This window comes from Cebus imitator, unplaced genomic scaffold (genome assembly GCF_001604975.1).
Source record: "Cebus imitator isolate Cc_AM_T3 unplaced genomic scaffold, Cebus_imitator-1.0 Scaffold23, whole genome shotgun sequence".
In the NCBI taxonomy this organism is placed as follows: Eukaryota; Metazoa; Chordata; class Mammalia; order Primates; family Cebidae; genus Cebus; species Cebus imitator.
The window spans coordinates 1,064,160-1,083,117 of NW_016107338.1; the positions used below are offsets into that span (position 1 = coordinate 1,064,160).

Consider the following 18,958-nt stretch of genomic DNA (forward strand, 5'->3'; position numbering starts at 1 on the left):
GTGTACCACCATGCCTAGCCAACTTTTGTGTTTTTAGTAAAGATGGGGTTTCGCCATGTTGGCCAGGCTGCTCTCGAACTCCTGTCCTCAAGTGATCTGCCTGTCTCAGCCTCCCTAAGTGTTGGTATTACAGGCATGAGCCACCATGCCTGGCCATATTAAAGAATCTCAATAGTGCTTCTTTCTATTTACTGGTCCATACATTTGTAATTCTTAAATTTTGTGGGAGGATCAGCCTCAGCTAGACAAAAGTATCTGAAATGCATGAAAATAAACATATGGGGTTTCCTGGCAGGACCTGTGCATGCTATTTGTCCTTACCCAGCCATCCCATCTTCCTCTACTCAACTTGGGCTGTCCTTTTCTATGCTCCATAGACACCTGTATCCCATACTTCTCCCGTAGCTCCTTGGTGCCCTGGTCTATGAATGTCAGCACAATGTTTTGCATCTGGTTATTGGAGTAGTCATGTGGTGGAAGACCTCCTTGGCGGGGTAGTACTGAATATTAGCTCATAATGCTCCTGAAATGCTGATATCACTTGCTGGTTGGTACTCATCTTCTTTTCTTCTTACTTCCCTTGCCTTCCATCACATTTCTTCAAGTTGCAAGTTCCTTCAACTTGCTGAGGATACTGGAGCAGGAATACCTGAACTGGAGGCTACTGTTTTAGGGTTTTAGTCTGTTTTAGGCTCGACCCAGACACTTTGAGGGCAGAGGGGATTAATGTCTAGTAGCACACCTGGGAGACTCTGCTCTAGGGGGATCCATTTGGCCTAGGTTCAGAACCTATGAAATAAAAAGTTTCCTGAACTCTAGAAAGTAGTTTACAAAATGTAAAAAATTAAGTATTAACTACTGTCAATGCTATTTTAACATACCAATGAAAAGAAACTATACTCCAAGATGCCCATTATTTCTTTTGATTCTCAGTGTATACACACACACACTTATCTTCTTTGAATCAAACAAAGTAGTGTCCTAGATTCCTAGACATACATCTAGTATAGTTTCTTTTCATTGTTTTTTCATTTTTTATTTTTTGAGACAGAGTGTTGCTCTGTCACCCAGGCTGGAGTGCAGTGGTATGATCCCAGCTCACTGCAACCTCCAACTCCTGGGTGCAAACGATTCTCCTGCCTCAGCCTCCTAAGTAGCTGGGACTACAGGTGCATGCCACCACACCCAGCTAATTTTTGTATTTTTAGTAGAGATGGGGTTTCACCATGTTGGCCAGGCTGGTCTCGATCTTCTGGCCTCAAATGATCCACTGCCTCAGCCTCCCAGAGTGCCAGATTACAGGTGTGAGCCACTGTACCTGGCCTCTTTATTGTTGTACATTGAAGTAGTTATTGAATGGTATTGACATTGTTATTATCTTTCTTTTTCTAAATATTTATTTATTTATTTATTTTTTTGAGATGATGTTTTACTCTTTTGCCCAGGCTAGAGTGAAGTGGCAAGATCTCAGCTCCCTGCAATCTTTGCCTCCACTGAGTTCAAGTGATTCTCCTGCCTCAGCTTCCTAAGTAGCTGGGATTACAGGTGCCTGTGACCACGCCTGGCTAATTTTCGTATTTTTAGTAGAGACGGGGTTTTACCATGTTGGCCAGGCTGGTCTCAAACTCCTGGCTTCAGGTGATCCACCCGACTTGGCCTCCCAAGGTGCTAGGATTACAGGTATGAGCCACCACACCCGACCCACAGTTATTATCTTTCTTTCTGGAAGCACTGGTTAGCTTCCTAGGGATATGTTTTAGAACCATGGTTTGCATGAAATTAATTTAGTGTGCCTTGCTCAGTATTTTTAACAAAAACTGAAATTAAATAGAATCAAATTGAATAGAAAACAAGAGAGTACACTACATATACCAAGGGTAAATATTGTTTCTTGAAAATTGTGTGTGTGTATTCCCTATATTTGTATAATGAATTGCAATGGAAAATGTATTTTTACAGTGAGTTTAAGGCGAAAAAAAAGTGAGAAATAGTGCCTTCATAAGGCAAACAAGGGTACTCTAGTAGAGACAATGATGCTGAATTTAGGAGTATTTATGGAGGGTTGAATTTTAGGACATCTTCAGTTTAGGATAAAAAATAGCTAATTTATTATTGAATAGCTATTGTAATGGGGATAGCATTATCACCCAAGGCAACCGATATGATTTTTTATTCACATTGCTTGAATACTTTTTCTTATATTGGGCTGAATACTGTTTTCTGGTAACAAACACTGGTTTGAGTGATAATCTTCATTTTTAGGGAGCCACTTCTGACAGTTGTTCAGATATTTGAAGGACAGTCATTGTTTAAATATGGCTTATAGTATATAGGGTCCAGCTATAGTGTACAGTGTCTCCAAGTGAATATTTTCCCCCTCACTTGGCTAAAAATTCCTTCATCTGTTTTTTATGTGGTATAGCTTTGACTCCCTCTCCAAATCTATTCACCTCTAACCATGCTTCAGCTTGTAAGGCCCTTCTTAAAACGTGGCATCCAACTGTAAATTTCATAGTGTGGCATTACGACCTTACCATCTCCTTTATTCTAGACCAGGGGTTAGTAAACTCTGTCTCTTAGGCCAAATCCAGCTTGCCTCCTGTTTGTGTAAATAAAGTTTTATTGGAACACAGCCATGACCCTTCATTTACATTTATTTTCTTTATGGCTGCATTCCTGCTATGGAGGTAGAGTTGAATAGTTACAACAGAGACTGTATGGCTTGCAAAGCCTAAAATATTTACTATCTGGCCCTTTATGGAAACTGATTGCTGACCCCTTTTTAGACAATGCTTCCATTAACATTGTCTTTGAGATACATTTTGGACCGTTCGTCACTCTTAATTTGTATTGAGCTCAGTGTTTCACACGTGCTGCTATTAAGTAAATAATAAAGAGGGAATTTGCTGGTTTCCTGCCTCCTTTTCTGGTACTTTATAGAGGCTTCCTGGAGGAGTTCAGATTTCATTTGATCTTTAGAAGGGGGTGCATACGGTAATCTGCTTTGATTGATAGTCCAGGAATAGAGTATATACTTCAGAGATTTCAAAAATGTGCTTTTTAAAATACTAGGTACTTGAGAAGATCTTCAGTTAAAGGGTATTATGTAAGATAAATTTGGAAAACATCCTATTTGATATCCCTTTCTTGGGCATTTACAGTGCATGTCATTGTGTATGTGTGTGTGTCTGTGTGCTTGCATGTACATGGCTGTGTGCATGTGCAGAGTACCTGCTAACTAACATTTCTTGATGTCCTAAGGGACATAATAGGAAATGCTAGTTTAGGCAATTATTGGTGGAAGGCTAGAAAGCCTTTGTTAAACAACATTTTAGAAGTCAGCATTGCTTATGTTTTGATATCACAAATGATGAGGAAATCACTATTCTATATAATTAATTTTTCCCATCATTGAAATGTCAAAAGTGGATATCAAAAAAAGTAGATGCCATTTCCTTTAAATAATCAACGGTGGATCATTTAAAGGCTTATTCACAAATTTTTGACTATCTGATGGAGAGATTATGTTGGAAATTTGGAAACATGGAAGTGTTAGGAGCTGTTGAGAATTAATGATCCAAAAAAACTTAAGGTAAAGCATTTTCTGAAATTAAGATAATAAGCAAACAGAAAAACTTTGACTTGAGTTAAAAAGTTTGACGTATACCCAACTTTTCCAGGAATACATTGGTGATAATGAGAAAAATCTATGATAAAATTTGTTCTATTTTGTTCTTCTCTTCTCTTCTTCCTTTTTTCTCACCAAAGTTAAAGTGTGATCTTTAGTTATTGTAATATTTTAGTTTAGAAATGTTCTAAACTCACCATATTTGTCAGTAAATTTTTCTTTTCAAAAGGTCATGCAAACATCCAGGATAAAAGTTGACGTAATTTAAACTCAAGAGAATGCCACTTGACCAATATGTAGTGGAATACTGAAAATGTCTAACTACCTATTCTCAATCTTTTCATATTAAATTTAGATATTTTTCAGCTATTGTCTAAATATTTGTTTTTTATGAGTTTAAATTGTCTTCTCTCCACAGAATCAAGTGACGGATACTAATAGAAAACTACAACATGAGGGAAAGGAAGTAAGACCAGTTTACCTTTTGAAGAAACCTTTTCTGTTTCATGCCATTCTCTTTTAATGACTATGTTGTTCATTTAGTGGTTAAGACTGTAAGTAGTATGTTGGAAGTACTTGGACATTATTGTTGCTTTTCCTAATGTTTATCTGAATTAATTTACCATAGTCACTGGAAAGTCTAAGGAGAGAGGATACAGCCTTCTTAGTTGTGTTTTTAAATCATTGACTAGTCATATTACAGTAATGCCGTGCCTCTGCCTGGAATGTTATTTCCTCAATATTGATCTTCTTCAAATCTTTGCTCAAATGTTGCCTTCTTAATGAGACCTTTCCTGACCACCTTATTTGAAGTTGTCTCATTCTTGCCTGTGCATTCTTTTGATCCTTTCCCACTTTTTCTTCATTGTGCCTGTCATGCTCTGATATTACATTTAATATATTTTTACATGTGTGTGTGTGTGTGTGTGTGTGTCTGTCTGTCTGTCAACTTCCATTGGAAATTAAACTCCATGAGATTAGGAATTTTTGTTTGCTTTATTCATTGCTGTATCCCCTCCATCTACCTAAATAGTGAATGACAATGTGGATGCTCAACAAATATTTGTTTAAAAAGTTAATCAACCAGGCTCAGTGGCTGGGATTACATGCTGTAATCGCAGTGTTTTGGGAGGCTGAGGCTGGAGGATCACTTGAGGCCAGGAGTTTGAGACCAGCTTGGGCAACATAGTGAGACCGCATCTCTACCCTCCCACCCTCCTAAAAAAGAAATTATAACCCGGTGTGGTAGTGCATGCCTATAGTCCCAGCTACTTGGGAGACTGAGGTGGGAGGATCTCTTAAGTCCAGGAGCTCGAGGTTGCGTTAAGCCATGATTGTACCACTGCACTCTCAGCCTAGGTGACAGAGGGAGACCTTATCTCTATCCCTCCACCATGGGAAAAAAAAAAATCATTGATTCTGTTAATTGATATATTTATCATTTGAACCATCACAGTTTACAATATTATTTTATATCCACTTGTCATTTCATCCTCATGACCAAGAAAATCAGGACAGGTATTATCACTGTTTTATTGATGAGGAAACTAAAACAAATGATTTGCTAAATTTTACATAGTAATTGACAAGGCTGGGACTAAAACCCAGGCTTTCTGACTTGTAGTACATAACTGTTCTCTGTTATCATGCTCCTTTGTTATCACCTAATACTTTTTAAATGTATTTTGATTGTTTCATCAATGACTTTTAGATTAGCTTTTGATTGTTTTATCAATGACTCAATTCTTTTTTGCATGGTATCTAAGCAGATAACAGTATTTTTAAGGTATGCGTATGGGATAAATGCTACAAGTAGATGTGTAGATCATTACTTTTTAAAGAAGTTTGCCTCACATTCTAAATTCTGCAGAGTACAATTTCTTCTAGTACGTTATGGTATGACTTCAGATAGAAGGAATAAAATGATTTTCACTACACTGTTAACTCTTAGAAAAGCCACATCTTTTAAGTGTGTGGTCTATTTGTTGAAATAGAGATTTAGTTGAAGATTGCTGTTTTCCCCTGGATAGCCCTTGTATTTTAGGACTTCATTTTACTTAGCTCTTCCTAGTATTGTATGTATCTTGGGGAGAAAGTGGGAAAATGTGCAGGAATGTTTTACTGGTTAAGAAAGGCAGCACCTTAGTTCACTTGGCAGGTCTTACTATGAAACCGTCTGGGATTTTCTGATGAATTGAACATAATGTGGAAAAATGTGACTGAAAACTTTTTATTTACAGCCTTTGGCATAATTCAGTCTTTTTCCCTCTTGCCAAGCTGGTAATAGCAATGGAAGAGCTGAAGCAGTGTCGACTACAACAGAGAAATATTTCTGCCACTGTTGATAAATTAATGCTGTGTCTTCCAGGTGAGGAATTGGAAATGGAGAAGGCTTCTTGGTATTATTTTTTAGCTTTAACTAGGCTTTCTCTAAATCATGTTTGTGTATTCTTTTCTCTCTTTTAAGTCCTGGAGATGTACAGCAAACTGAGGGACCAGATGAAAACTAAAAGGTAAGATTTTTTTTTTAAATCAAACAGTTTTTACTTTATAAAATTTTTGTTATTTAGAATACTTATAACTTTTGAAAAAATAATTAAGCCTCTGACATCTTCTCAACCTTTTATATATTTATTGATTCATTTTAGATTTACTTATATGTATTAGTGGTATGCTAATGTGTTCCATCATGTATTATGTTTAATAAATATTACTTATAGTTAGATTCTTAAAAGACCCAGTCTGCTAGGAAAAAGCATATACCTATTTTAGTAATAGTTGGTTTGAGATATGTTTCAATTTATTTAATAGTGTTGCAGAAAAAAATAGTACTGGTTTTGGTATAAGAGTGCATTAGCTGGGGTTCTTCAGAAACAGAACCAGTAGCATGTCTGTGTGTGTGTGTGTGTGTGTGTGTGTGCGTGCGTGCGTGTGTGCGCGCACACACGCGCATGTGTGTGTGTGCATGTGTGCATGTATCTCTGTTTATCTACTGGATAGGGAAGTATTTATTTTAAGGAATTGGCTAGCATGATTGTGGAGTATAGCAAGTATAACAAAAGCTGCAGTGCAGGTGGGCAAGCTAGAGTCCCAGTGAAGAGTTAAGATTATAGCTTAAGTCCAGAGGGACTCTTCTGTATAATTCCCTCTTCCTTGGGCACTATCAGCCTTTTTCCTATTAAGATTTTCACCTGTGGTGGAATGAGGCCTCTTCACATTTAATGGAGGGTAATCATCTTTACTCATAGTCTGTAACTTAAATGTTAATCTCATCTAAAAAATACCATCACAGAAACATCTAGAATAATATTTGAGCAAATATCTGGGTCCTATGGCCCCCCAAGTTGCCACATAAAAGTAACTATCATCAAGGGGAAGGGTGCGGTTAAATTCACAGGATTTCTTTTATGTTGTTTTCTTCTAGAGGAAAATCTACAGTGACTTTATAGTTCTGCTCCCCAAACTGGAATAAGCATCTCCAACCTCTCTGCCCTGAGATACCCTGAAGTATGATGGGGATGTATGAAGCTATAGGATAAATGGAGCCTATGTTTCTGGAATGTTAGTTTTACCTAGGTTTTTAGGCAAAAGTATACAATTGAAATGTATTTAATATTGAGATAAAAATAGAAATATTATGAGCTGGGCACAGTGGCTCACACCTATAATTCCAGCACTTTGGAAGGCCGAGGCAGGTGGATCACCTGAGGTCAAGAGTTCAAGACCAGCCTGGCCAACATGGTGAAACCCCGTCTCTACTAAAAATACAAAAATTAGCTGGGCATGGTGGCGCATACCTGTAATCCCAGATACTCAGGAGACTGAGACAGGAGAATCGCTTGAACACACGAGGCGGAGGTTACAGTGAACCAAGATCGTGCCACTGCACTCCACTCCAGCCTAGGTAACGGCGACTCCATCNAAAAAAAAAAAAGAAAGAAAGAAAAGAAAAAGAAATATTATGGATAAAGTATTTTGAAGCTGAATCATTAGACATTAAATTTTTTTATTTCTTCTGGTCATTTCCAAGATTTCCTTCTCTCCAGGAGGACCTGCTCTCATAAGAGAACATGGTTAGAACACTATGAGAAGTTCTGTCTGAGATGTGAAAGTAGTATTAGTGCCCTAATAACCTTTTAGTAAAGTTCTAAAATTATAGAGAATTTAAGAATCACCTGTGAGCCAGGTGCAGTGGCTCACACCTATAATCCCAGAACTTTGGGAGGCTGAGGCAGGCAGATAACTTGAGGCTAGGAGTTAGAGATCTGCCTGGCCAATATGGCAAAACCCCATCTCTACTAAAAAACAAAAAAAGTAGCTGGACATGGTAGTGCACACCTGTAATCATAGGTACTTGGGAGGCTGAGGCATGAGAATTGGCTCACACGATAGCTCAAATTTGGGAGGCAGAGGTTGTGATGAGCCGAGATAGCATAATTGTACTCTAGGTGACAGAGTGATATTGTCTAAAATAAAAAAATCACCTGTGTACCAACTTCTCAGAATTAACAGATATTAATAGTTTTCCAGTTTTGATTCATATATATGTAAAGAAAAATAGTATATATATATATATATATATATATATATATAATATATATGGACAGAAAGAGGTCTGTGTATACACACACACAGAGAGAGACTTTAAAAAATTACAGATAAAATTTGTGTTCCCTTCTTTAGTCTTATTCCTTTCCTTACTCTGAGGAAACCAGTATCATAAATTTATTGAATGTTTTTCTAGCCTCTGCTTATAATATTTATAAATCATATATTGTTTTGTTTTGTGTTTAAAAAGTTTATGTAGATGATTCTTAGTCCTCATTTTGAGATCTGTGTATTCACTCAATAAAGATGAATTGAGTACCTACTATGCGCTAGATATTGCTCTTGGTGCTGGGGATATAGCTATGAATAAAACAGATAAAAATATTCATCCTCTGGGGCTTGCATACTAGTAGACAGCTTATTTCTTTATGTGTATTGATACAGTTTGCTCGTTTTAATCACCCTATGGTAGTCTATTATATAAATAATTCACTTTTCCCCTGCCAGTTCCAGTGCTGTTCACCAATGTTTCTGGCTACTTCCTTTGGCGTAAGGTAGTATTATATTTCCTAGGTTCCCTGTATATATTTACTGGGTTCCCAGTTCTATGTGACTTTTTCTGGCTGATAAAATGTGAGCAAAAGTGGTATGTGTCACTTTGGGCTTAGCATTTAATTTCTCTCCAGAGTTCCCTTATCTTCCCTTGTTCTTGAAAAACGGCAACTCCAAGATACTGGTTGAGTTCTGAGTAACTGCAGGGAGCAGAGCCTACCTGCAAACCTGTTATGAATGTATAACATGAGTAAGTTTTAAATCTTTAAGTCCCTGAGATTTTGGGGGTGGTTATTGCTACAAGATAACTATGCTGACTGATACTATTAGGGACATTTGGTATGTTTCCAGTAATAATGATAGACAGTGGTGCAATAAATATCCTTGTTCTTGTCTCCTTGGACTCATATTCAAAATTTCTTGACAGTGTTGTTCTTCAGATGTCATGCATGCAAATGATATCATGTGGATTTGTTAAATGTAGATTCTGATTGAATAGGCCTGGCTGGGGTCATTCCTGAGATTCTGCACTTTCTGTCATGCTCCCAGGTGATGCCAATTCTGTTGGTCTAGGGTCTATACCTAGAAGGAGATCAGCTGGATCAAAGAAAAGGTTTACATGTCTTTGATCTTATTGTTGTTCTCTATGGTGATTTCCCCATTCATCCTACTATTGGTATTTTGTGGGAAGTCCTGTTACTCTGCCTCCTGGTAACATCTATATTGTCAAACTTTTTGATTTTTACTAGGCTGATGATTGTGAAGTGATAGATCACTATTGCGATTTTTATTTTATTTTTATTAGATTATTAGTGAATTTAGGTTTTAGGCATTTGGGTTTTCTCTCATCTACTTGCCGCCCGCTTTTAGGTTGTTTATTTTCTTTTTCATTTAAAGGAATTATATGCTTTGGATGCCTTTTCCTGTTAAATATTGTCTTCCAATGCATGGCTTATCTATTAACATTATATAATTAGTAGTTTTTATTGTATAGTAGTTTTAAGTGTTGGTGTAATCAAATTTTTTTTTGGGTTTCAAAAAATTTTATTTTTAGACATTCTTAAGTTCAGTATAAATACGTGTCTTTTTCTTGAACCAGCTAAAGAAGGTTGCTAACGTGACACACCATCATCCCCAATTACTTTAGTGGGGTTTCCTACAGATAAAGACATTCTTCTTTGCGACCACAGTGCAACAGAGAATGGACATTAGCTTTGACATATTTCTAGCACCTAATCAGCATACCCAATTCAAGTTTTGCTAATTGTCTCAATCATGTTCTTTCTAGCAAAAGGATCCAGTTCAAATCACATGTTGCTTTTAGTTGTCATGTCTTTTTAGTCTTTTTCAGTTCTAGAACTGTCCTCAGCCTTTCCTTGCCTTTCATGACCTTATTACTTTTGAAGATTACCTGCCAGTTATTCTGTATCTTGCTTTCTTTAAAAAGCTCTCATCTGACAATCTCTGTTTTTAATTTAGACTGTTTAGATCTTTTACATTTCATACAATTATCAACATATGTGCTTAAATCTACTGTCTTCTAATACATTTTCCATTTATCCTACCTGTTCTTTGTCCCTTCTCTGTATTCCTGTCTTTTAAAAAAATCAATTTCTATATTTTAGGATGTTGTTTTATATTTAGTAATGTGCTATTATTTATACCTCTTTGTTTACAATTTTTTCTTGTTCTCCTCAAGGTATTGGTTACAGGACCCTTGGGATAGGGGTCTGTAGACGTTTAAGTTCCTTATATAAATTGGCATGGTATTTGCATGTAAGCTACACACATCCTTCTAATACTTTCAGTCACCTCTAGATTATTTAGAATACCTAATACAATATAAATGCTACGTAAGTAGTTGTTACACTGTTTCATTTTATTCATTTTTTAAAAAATTTTTATTATTATTATTTTTATTGTACTTTGGGCTCTGGGGTACATGTGCACATCCTGCATCCTGCAGGATTGTTGCATAAGTACATACACGCCACATCTCCCCCTCCCCAACTGTCGCCTACTTCAGGCATTTCTCCCGGTGTTATCCCTCCCCATCCTCCCTGCTCCCTGCTGTCCCCTCCCTCCCCTTCCCTTTCCTCTACCTTCCCAACTAGCCCAGTGAGTGTTGTTCCCTTCCCTGTGCCCAAGTGTTCTCATTTTCATCACACGCCTATGAGTGAAAACATGCGGTGTTTGGTTTTCTGTTCTTGTGTCAATTTGCTGAGAATGATGGTTTCTAGATTCATCCATGTCTCTACGAAGGACACAAGCTTGTCATTTTTTATGGCTGCGTAGTATTTCATGGTGTATATGTGCCACATTTTCTTTGTCCACTCATTGATGAGCATTTGGGTTGATTCCAGGTCTTTGCTATTGTAAACAGTGCTGCAATGAACATACCTGTGCATTTGTCTTTAAAATAGAACTTTTTTTTTTTTTGAGACAGAGTCTCACTCTGTCACCCAGGCTGGAATGCAGGGGTGCGATCTCAGCTCACTGCAACCTCCACCTCCTGAGTTCAAGTGGTTCTCCTGCCTCAGCCTCCTGTTTTTTAAAAACATATTTGATTTGTAGTTGATTGAATTCACAGATCTGGAACCTGCAAGTAGAAAGGGCTGATCGTATTTTATTTTTTTCGTGGTTGCTTCTATCTTTACAATGTGTAACTTCCAATGAGTCTTTAACTATTATACCAATCACACAGAATGCAAGATTCTTATAACGATATTACTGCATTTTACCCTCCTTTATGTCATTGTTGTCATGTTATTGTTATGTTATTATGTCATAAAGCCTATGACAGCAATATAGTGTTACTGCCAATACATGTTCATTTTTCTGTAACTTTTAAAGAAATTAAAAAATTAAAGAGAAAAACTCATATATTTACCTACATTTTAAAAAAGTGTAGATCCAAGTTTGTATCTGGTATTATTTTTCCCTCTTGGTTAAAGGACACCCTTTAATATTTCTTGTTGGATCAGTCTGCTGGCTATGAATTCTCTCAGAAATGCAGTATTTCTGAAAAAGGTATTTATTTCACCTTTAGTTTTTAAATTGAATTACAATTCATATATCACAACGTTCATCATTTTTAAGTGTACAGTTGAATAGTTTTTAGTACATTCACGTGGTGGTACCATCATCACCACTAGCTGATTCCAGGACATTTTCATTAACCGCAAAAGAAATCTTGTACCCATCTTCTTTCCTCTTTGCTCAAGCAACCAGTAATCTACTTTCTGTCTCCATAGATTTGCCTATTCTGAGCATCTCATATAAATGGAATCATACAATATGCCGCCTTTTGTGTCTGACTTTTTCCACGTAGCATAATGGAAGGTTTTCAAGGTTCATTCATGCTGTAGCATGTATCACTGTTTCATTCCTTTTTATGGCTGAATACTCTCTCATTGTATAGATATACAGCTTTTAGTTATCTTTTCATCAGTTGATGGACATTTGGGTTATTATCACTTTTTAGCTATTAAGAACTATGCTGCTACAAATGTTCATTTACAATCTTTTGTGTGAGCATATGCTTTCAGTTTTCTTGCAAATATACTTAGGAATAGAATTTCTGGGTCACATGGTAAATACTTGGTGCATCTCTTTGTCTCTTTGTATGTTTTATCATTTTGAGAAACTAACTGTTAACTTCTTTTCCAAAGCACCTGCACCTTTTCATCTTCTCAACAGCAGCATAGATGTTTCTAGTTTCTGCATAGCCTAGTCAATACTTACTATTGTCTACCTAGGACAGGCGTGGTGGCTTATGCCTGTAATCCTAGCACTTTGGGAGCCTGAGGTGGATGGGCTTGAGGCCAGGAGTTTGAGACCAGCCTGGCAAACATGCTGAAACCTTATCCCTACTAAAGATACAGAAATGAGATGGGTATGGTGGTCTGTGCCTATAATCCCAGCTCCTCAGCTGGGCTGAGGTATAAGGATTGCTTGAACCTGGAGACAGAGGTTGCAATGAGCCAAGATCGCTGCACGCCAGCCTGGGCGACAAAATGAGACTCTGTTTCAAAAAGAAAAAGAAAAACAACAACAACAACAACAACAACAACAACAACAACAAAACCTTATTATTTGACTTTAATCTAGCCATCCTGGTAGGTGTGAAATGGTAACTCATTGTTCACCATCATTTTTGAAAAATACTTTTGATGGGTATAGAATTTGAGGTTTATAGTTTCATTAGTTCATAAGACATGATTTCATTGTCTTTTGGCTTCTGCAGTTTCTGAGGAGAGATGTATGAGTAGCCTTGCCTTTGTCTCTCTGTGTGTAATGTGTCTTTTCTCTAGCTGTTTAAAAACTTTTGTCTTTGTGTTCTCACAGATATAGGTGACAGCACCTCTCACAGATATAGAGGAAGGCAGCAAATGACACTGCCACGTGTGTACCTATGCAATAATCTTGCATGTTCTTCACATGGACCCCAAAACCTAAAATGCAATAAAAACAAAACAAAACAACAACAAAAAAAACTTTTATCTTTATCATTTGTTTCCAGCTATTTGATTTTGTGCACTTTGGTGTAAATATGTGCACACATGTGTGTATTTATCCTGCTTGTGGTTTGTTTAGCTTCTTGGATCTGTGGGTTTACAATTTTTGTAAAATCTGGAAAATGTTGACATTATTTTTCCAAACCCTTTTTTTTGTCCTTTTCCCATCACCATTTTGGGACTTCAGTTATATTAATATTTATGTTGGACAGCTTGATTAACCCCACAGGTGACTTGAAGATCTGCTCTCCTTACCCCCACAGCCCTCTCTGTGCTTTATTTGAGATAGATTTTATGGCTGTGTTCAAGCACATTGATCTCTCTCATTTGCACTGTGTAATGTTTTAGTCCCTTTCAGTGATATTTTCATTTCAGATAATATATTTTTCATGTATAGAAGTTACATTTGGTTTTTTATGTTTCATTTCTTTCATTATTTGTTTCTTTCTTTACATGCATGTACATTATCCTAATTGCTATTTTTATGTACTTCTTTGCTAATTCTGCCACTTCTGGCATTTTTTTAAGATCTCTTTCTGCAGACTGATTTTGTTTTTCCTGGTTGTAGGTCAGTTCTTTGCTTCTTATCATGTCTAGAAGTTTTTGATTGAATAATGAACACTATGTTGATGAGTGTTTGGATTTGGGGGTGTTTTTTTTTTTTTTCCTTTAGAGAGTGTTGAGTTTTGTTTTAACAAATTGTCTGTTGATTGCAGATCAGTTTGTTACCTTCAAACCCAATTTTTAAGCTCTACTTAAAGGCCCACCTTTATTCCAGGGGCAGTTCAGCTTTACTAAGTAAGACTTGATCCTTTTATAATCTACTCTGAATAGCTCAAGAGTCCCCAGTGACTCTTTACTTTGACTGTTGAGAATTTGAATGTTTATCTGCCTTGTCTGAGATCCTTGAAGTGTTCATCTTGCCTTCCCCTGGTTGGTCTCCCACTCTTTTTCTTCCTTCCTTCTGCCTATCCATGTGGAATTTCACTTTCCGCATGCCTGTCCTAGTACTTAGCAGATTCAGGGGAACCCCTGTGTTCTTTTTCTGCATTACTCTTTTTTCGGGGAACTCTGCCACACAACTTCAAGCTGCATCAACTTTCCTGAGTTATTATCACTGATTCTTTTAAGTCAGCAAGGTTGCTGAGCTCTGTTTTGATGTTTTTCTGGCTATTTCCGTGACTTAGATATCAACTTTAGGTAGATAATCCTGGTAATTATTAAACTCACCTTGTTTTTTTCCTTTTTTACAGAGATATCAGTTCTATGTTGCTTGATGTCCAATGTCTGAAAATGGTTGTTTCATATATTTTTGCCAATATTCTATTTGTTTATAAAGTGGGAAATCATGTCTGTTCCTTGTTAGGCTTTCATTGCTGAAAGTCTGGTTATTTTTTTTTTTAACTATAAATACTGATTATTCTACTGCATTTTATGCTCCCTGAGGAAAGACATCTGAACATCTTTCTATCTCTAGCACACAGAAGAGATTAAATATGTTACTGATGCTCTTTGATTAGGAATGACACTAATATTTTTCTGTGATGAAAGCTTTTATTTCATATTTTATCATACTCTGAATTTAAAAAAGTTTCTTACAGATAGTTGCAATTTGCTTTCCATGATCACTTCCTAGAATTTTAGAAACCATCCCTGTGAAAGAATTCCATGCTATGGCAAGAAAGTACCAACATTTAATTTGCTTGGAATCAATATTCTTCTTCTTGCTTTAGCATTCAACCATGCCTGCTCTTCTGATCATGGCTATTCAGTTTGTAGGATTATTTAGAACCTCTTTCCCTGCCTTCTTCCCTTTTATTCTCTGCTTGTATTTTCTTTACTTTACTTCTTATTGTATCTCTGTTAAGGAGCCTGCATGAGAAGAGGGGAGAGAGTGACCACACATGCAGTTGAAACTTAGGAATTTGCCTTTTGATTCAGTTTTAATAATGTTTGGAGATTGTCAAGAGTACATCAAAATCTAATTTTGGATTTTTGTGATCACTGGACATAATTTTTTTTCTTTTGGTGACTGCTATACAGGTGTAGTTAGCTATCATTCTTTAACCTGTCATGGATATTGAAATAGACTAGACATTTGATTATTATTGATTTGCTATAGCTAAAATGTGACTATGCTAGGGGAGGGACAATGGGGAAATAGGGTGACATTCTTTGTTGCCAGGAATCACTGGGTTTTGTACTAATTAGCCTTGAAAAATGTGGAGCTATTTGACAGACCAGATGTTTTCAGCATGAGCCATGTGTCTCATCAGTGAATGTGCCTTGTGTCTGCAGGCAACATTGTTGAATTTTCCTCATTCTATAAACAATGTTCCAAAATATAACTAAACCCCAAAGTATGTTTATCTTTTTGGCTTAATTTCTGGCTTTCTATCCATTCTAAAGTTTCTCTCTAGAGGAATTGCATTTTATTGCAGATAGCTCTTCATACCTAATTGTAGTATAAACACCATTCTGTTTACACCAAACCATGTGAATTGTGTTGTTTTTGAGCCTATAAAATTTTAATTAGAGCGATGATTTCAGATTTAACTATATTTGTACTTTTATTTCTAAATTCAGGGGAAGAAACCTTTCTTTCATTTACTTGAACAAAGACCTTGATTTTTGGAACACATAAAGGAAAACTTTAAAAAAAACCCAAAAAACAAAAACAAGTAAAACCATTTCTAGTCTTCAGCATTTGTGGTACTAAATTCATCCAAGCAAGAAAACCTTAATTGTCTGCTGTGAAAATCATTCTTAAAGTCCAAAATAGAGATGTAAGCCTTTTTTGTTTATAAGGATGGAACTGAATTTTTCTTATACCAAATATATCATGGGAAATGTGGAAATTGGGAAATGTGGAAATTAGGAAATTGTAAGTATGAAGGAGAAATTTATTACCCCATAATATTGCCATCCAAAGGAAAAATATTGTGGCTAACATTTTTGTATTTATTTTTCTCTGTACTTGTGTGTGTGTGTGTGTGTGTGTGTGTGTTTTCAGTGATATATATCTCATACATGCATATATCTTCATAATTTATACGTAAATATTTATAATTTTGAAGAATATTATGATTATACTTGTGAAATATATATATATATTTTCAGTTGGAGCATCATTCCTGGAGGTACTGCAATGCCAGGTTGATGCATGGAGTGCATTAAATAAGTTCTCATTCTATGTCCTTGCTCCAAAAATCCATTTAATAAATATTGCCCTCTGATAAGAGGATGTATCAGCTATTAAACTGGTAAGATATACCAGATATTAAATTTGATCTTAGCCAAAAGGCCAAGAGGCAATAAGATCTATTTTTGGAATGATTTTCATTCAAAAATATTGTAAACATTTTGCTATTTTATTTGCCTTTTACTACTTATTAGATATCTAGGTTAGTTTTTTTATTTGGTAATCCAAATAACTCTATAATTCAAGAGGCTTATACATACTGCTGTGCATCTTTTTAAAAAAATTTATTTATTTTACTTTAGGTGCATACTATATCTGGCATTTCTCCCCATGTTATCCTTCCCCACCCTTCCCTCCCTCCCCACCCTGCGCTGTCTCTCCCCTACCCGCTCCAACTGCCCCCTGTGTGTGATGCTCCTCTTCCTGAGTCCATGTGTTCTTGTTGTTCAATACCCACCTATGAGTGAGAACATACGGTGTTGGGCTTTCTGTTCTTGTGTCAGTTTGCTGAGAATGATGGTTTCCAGATTCATCCAAGTCCCTGCAAAGGACACGAACTAATCATTTTTTTATGGCTGCATAGTATTCCATGGTGTATATGTACCACATTTTCTTTGTCCACTCTATCATTGATGGGCATTTGGGTTCGTTCCAGGTCTTTGCTATTGTACACAGGGCTGCAATGAACATATGTGTGCATGTGTCTCTATAGTAGAATGATTTATAATACTTTGGGTATATACCCAGAAATGGGAATGCTGGGTCAAATGGAATTTCTATTTCTGGATCCTTGAGAAATTGCCACACCGTCTTCCACAATGGTTGAACTAATTTACAATCCCACCAACCGTGTAAGAGTGTTCCTATTTCTTCACATCCTCTCCAGCATCTGTTGTCTCCAGATTTTTTAATGATCACCATTCTAACTCACGTGAGATGATATCTCAGTGTGGTTTTGATCTGCATTTCTCTAATGACAGTGATGATGAGCATTTTTTCATATATTTGTTGGCCTCAGATCTGTCTTCTTTTGTAAAATGTCTGTTCATATCCTTCTCCCACTTTTGAATGGGGTTGTTTGTTTTTTTCTTGTATATCTGTTTTAGTTCTTTCTAGATTCTGGATATTAGCCCTTTTTCAGATGGGTAGGTTGCAAAAATTTTTCCCTATTCTGTTGGTTGTCGATTCGCTCCAACAATGATTTTTTTTGCTGCACAGAAGCTCTGGAGTTTAATTAAATCCCATTTGTCTATCTTGACTTTTATTGCCATTGCTTTTGGTGTTTTAGTCATGAAGTCCTTGCCTATGCCTATGTCCTGGATGATTTTGCCTACATTTTCTTCTACTGTTTTTATGGTGTTAGGTTTTATGTTTAAATCTTTGATCCATCTGGAGTTAATTTTAGTGTAAGGTGACAGGTAGGGGTCCAGTTTCTGCTTTCTGCACATTGCTAGCCAGTTTTCCCAACACCATTTATTAAACATGGAGTCCTTTCCCCATTGCTTGTTTTTGCTGGGTTTGTCAAAGATCAGATGGTTGTAGATGTGTGGTGTTTCTTCTGGGGTCTCTGTTCTGTTCCATTGGTCTCTGTTTCTGTTTTGATACCAGTACCATGCTGTTTTGATTACTGTAGCCTTGTAGTGTAGTTTGAAGTCTGGCAGTGTGATGCCTCTGGCTTTGTTCTTTTTGCTTAGGATTGTCTTGGCTATGTGGGGTCTTTTGTGATTCCATATGAAGTTTAAAGTGGTTTTTTCCAGTTCTGTAAAGAAGGTCATTGGTAGCATGATGGGGACAGCATTGAATCTATAGATTACTTTGGCAGTGTGGCCATTTTCACGATATTGATTCTTCCTAACCATGAGCATGGAATGTTTCTCCATCTGTTTGTGTCTTCTCTTATTTCATTGAGCAGTGGTTTGTAGTTCTCCTTGAAGAGGTCCTTTACATCATTTGTTAGTTGTATTACTAGGTATTTTATTCTCTTTGTAGCAATTGTGAATGGGAGTTCACTCTTGATCTGGCTCTCTATTTGCCTGTTATTGGTATATAGGAATGCTTGTGATTTCTGCACATTGATTTTGTATCCTGAGACTTTGCTGAAGTTGCTTATCAGTTTTAGAAGAGTTTAGGCTGTATCATGATTCTAGATACACAATCATGTCATCTGCAAATAGAGGCAGTTTGACTTCCTCCTTTCCTAATTGAACACCTTCATTTCTTTCTTGCGTGATTGCTCTGGCTAGAACATCCAATGCTATGTTGAATAGGAGTGGTGATTGAGGGCATCCTTGTCTAGTGCCTTATTTCAAAGGGAATTCTTCCAGCTCTTGCCCATTCAGTATGATATTGGCTGTAGGTTTGCCTTATATAGCTTTTATCATTTTATGATACGTTCCATCAATACCTAGTTTATTGAGATTTTTTAGTATGAAGGGCTGTTGAATTTTGTGGAAGGCCTTCTCTGCATTAGTTGAGATAATCATGTAGGCTTAGAGAGGGTAAGCCACTTGT

At 36.6% G+C, this 18,958-nt stretch overlaps 1 protein-coding gene and 1 non-coding gene across 7 annotated transcripts in view; one reads left to right on the forward strand and one right to left on the reverse strand.

Moving 5' to 3' along the window:
* Positions 1–18,958, forward strand: part of EXOC6B (exocyst complex component 6B) — a 663,192-nt gene that overhangs the window by 88,011 nt on the left and 556,223 nt on the right. For all 6 annotated transcript variants that reach the window (XM_017521918.1, XM_017521917.2, XM_037736122.1 and 3 more), the window contains exons 3-5: positions 4,047–4,094; positions 5,906–5,996; positions 6,096–6,141. In XM_017521918.1, the coding sequence (XP_017377407.1) occupies positions 4,047–4,094; positions 5,906–5,996; positions 6,096–6,141 (185 nt within the window). The remainder of the gene's footprint in view (positions 1–4,046; positions 4,095–5,905; positions 5,997–6,095; positions 6,142–18,958) is intronic.
* Positions 16,364–16,561, reverse strand: LOC119470168. The gene has a single exon (XR_005199041.1). It is a non-coding gene; the product is annotated as a U2 spliceosomal RNA (small nuclear RNA).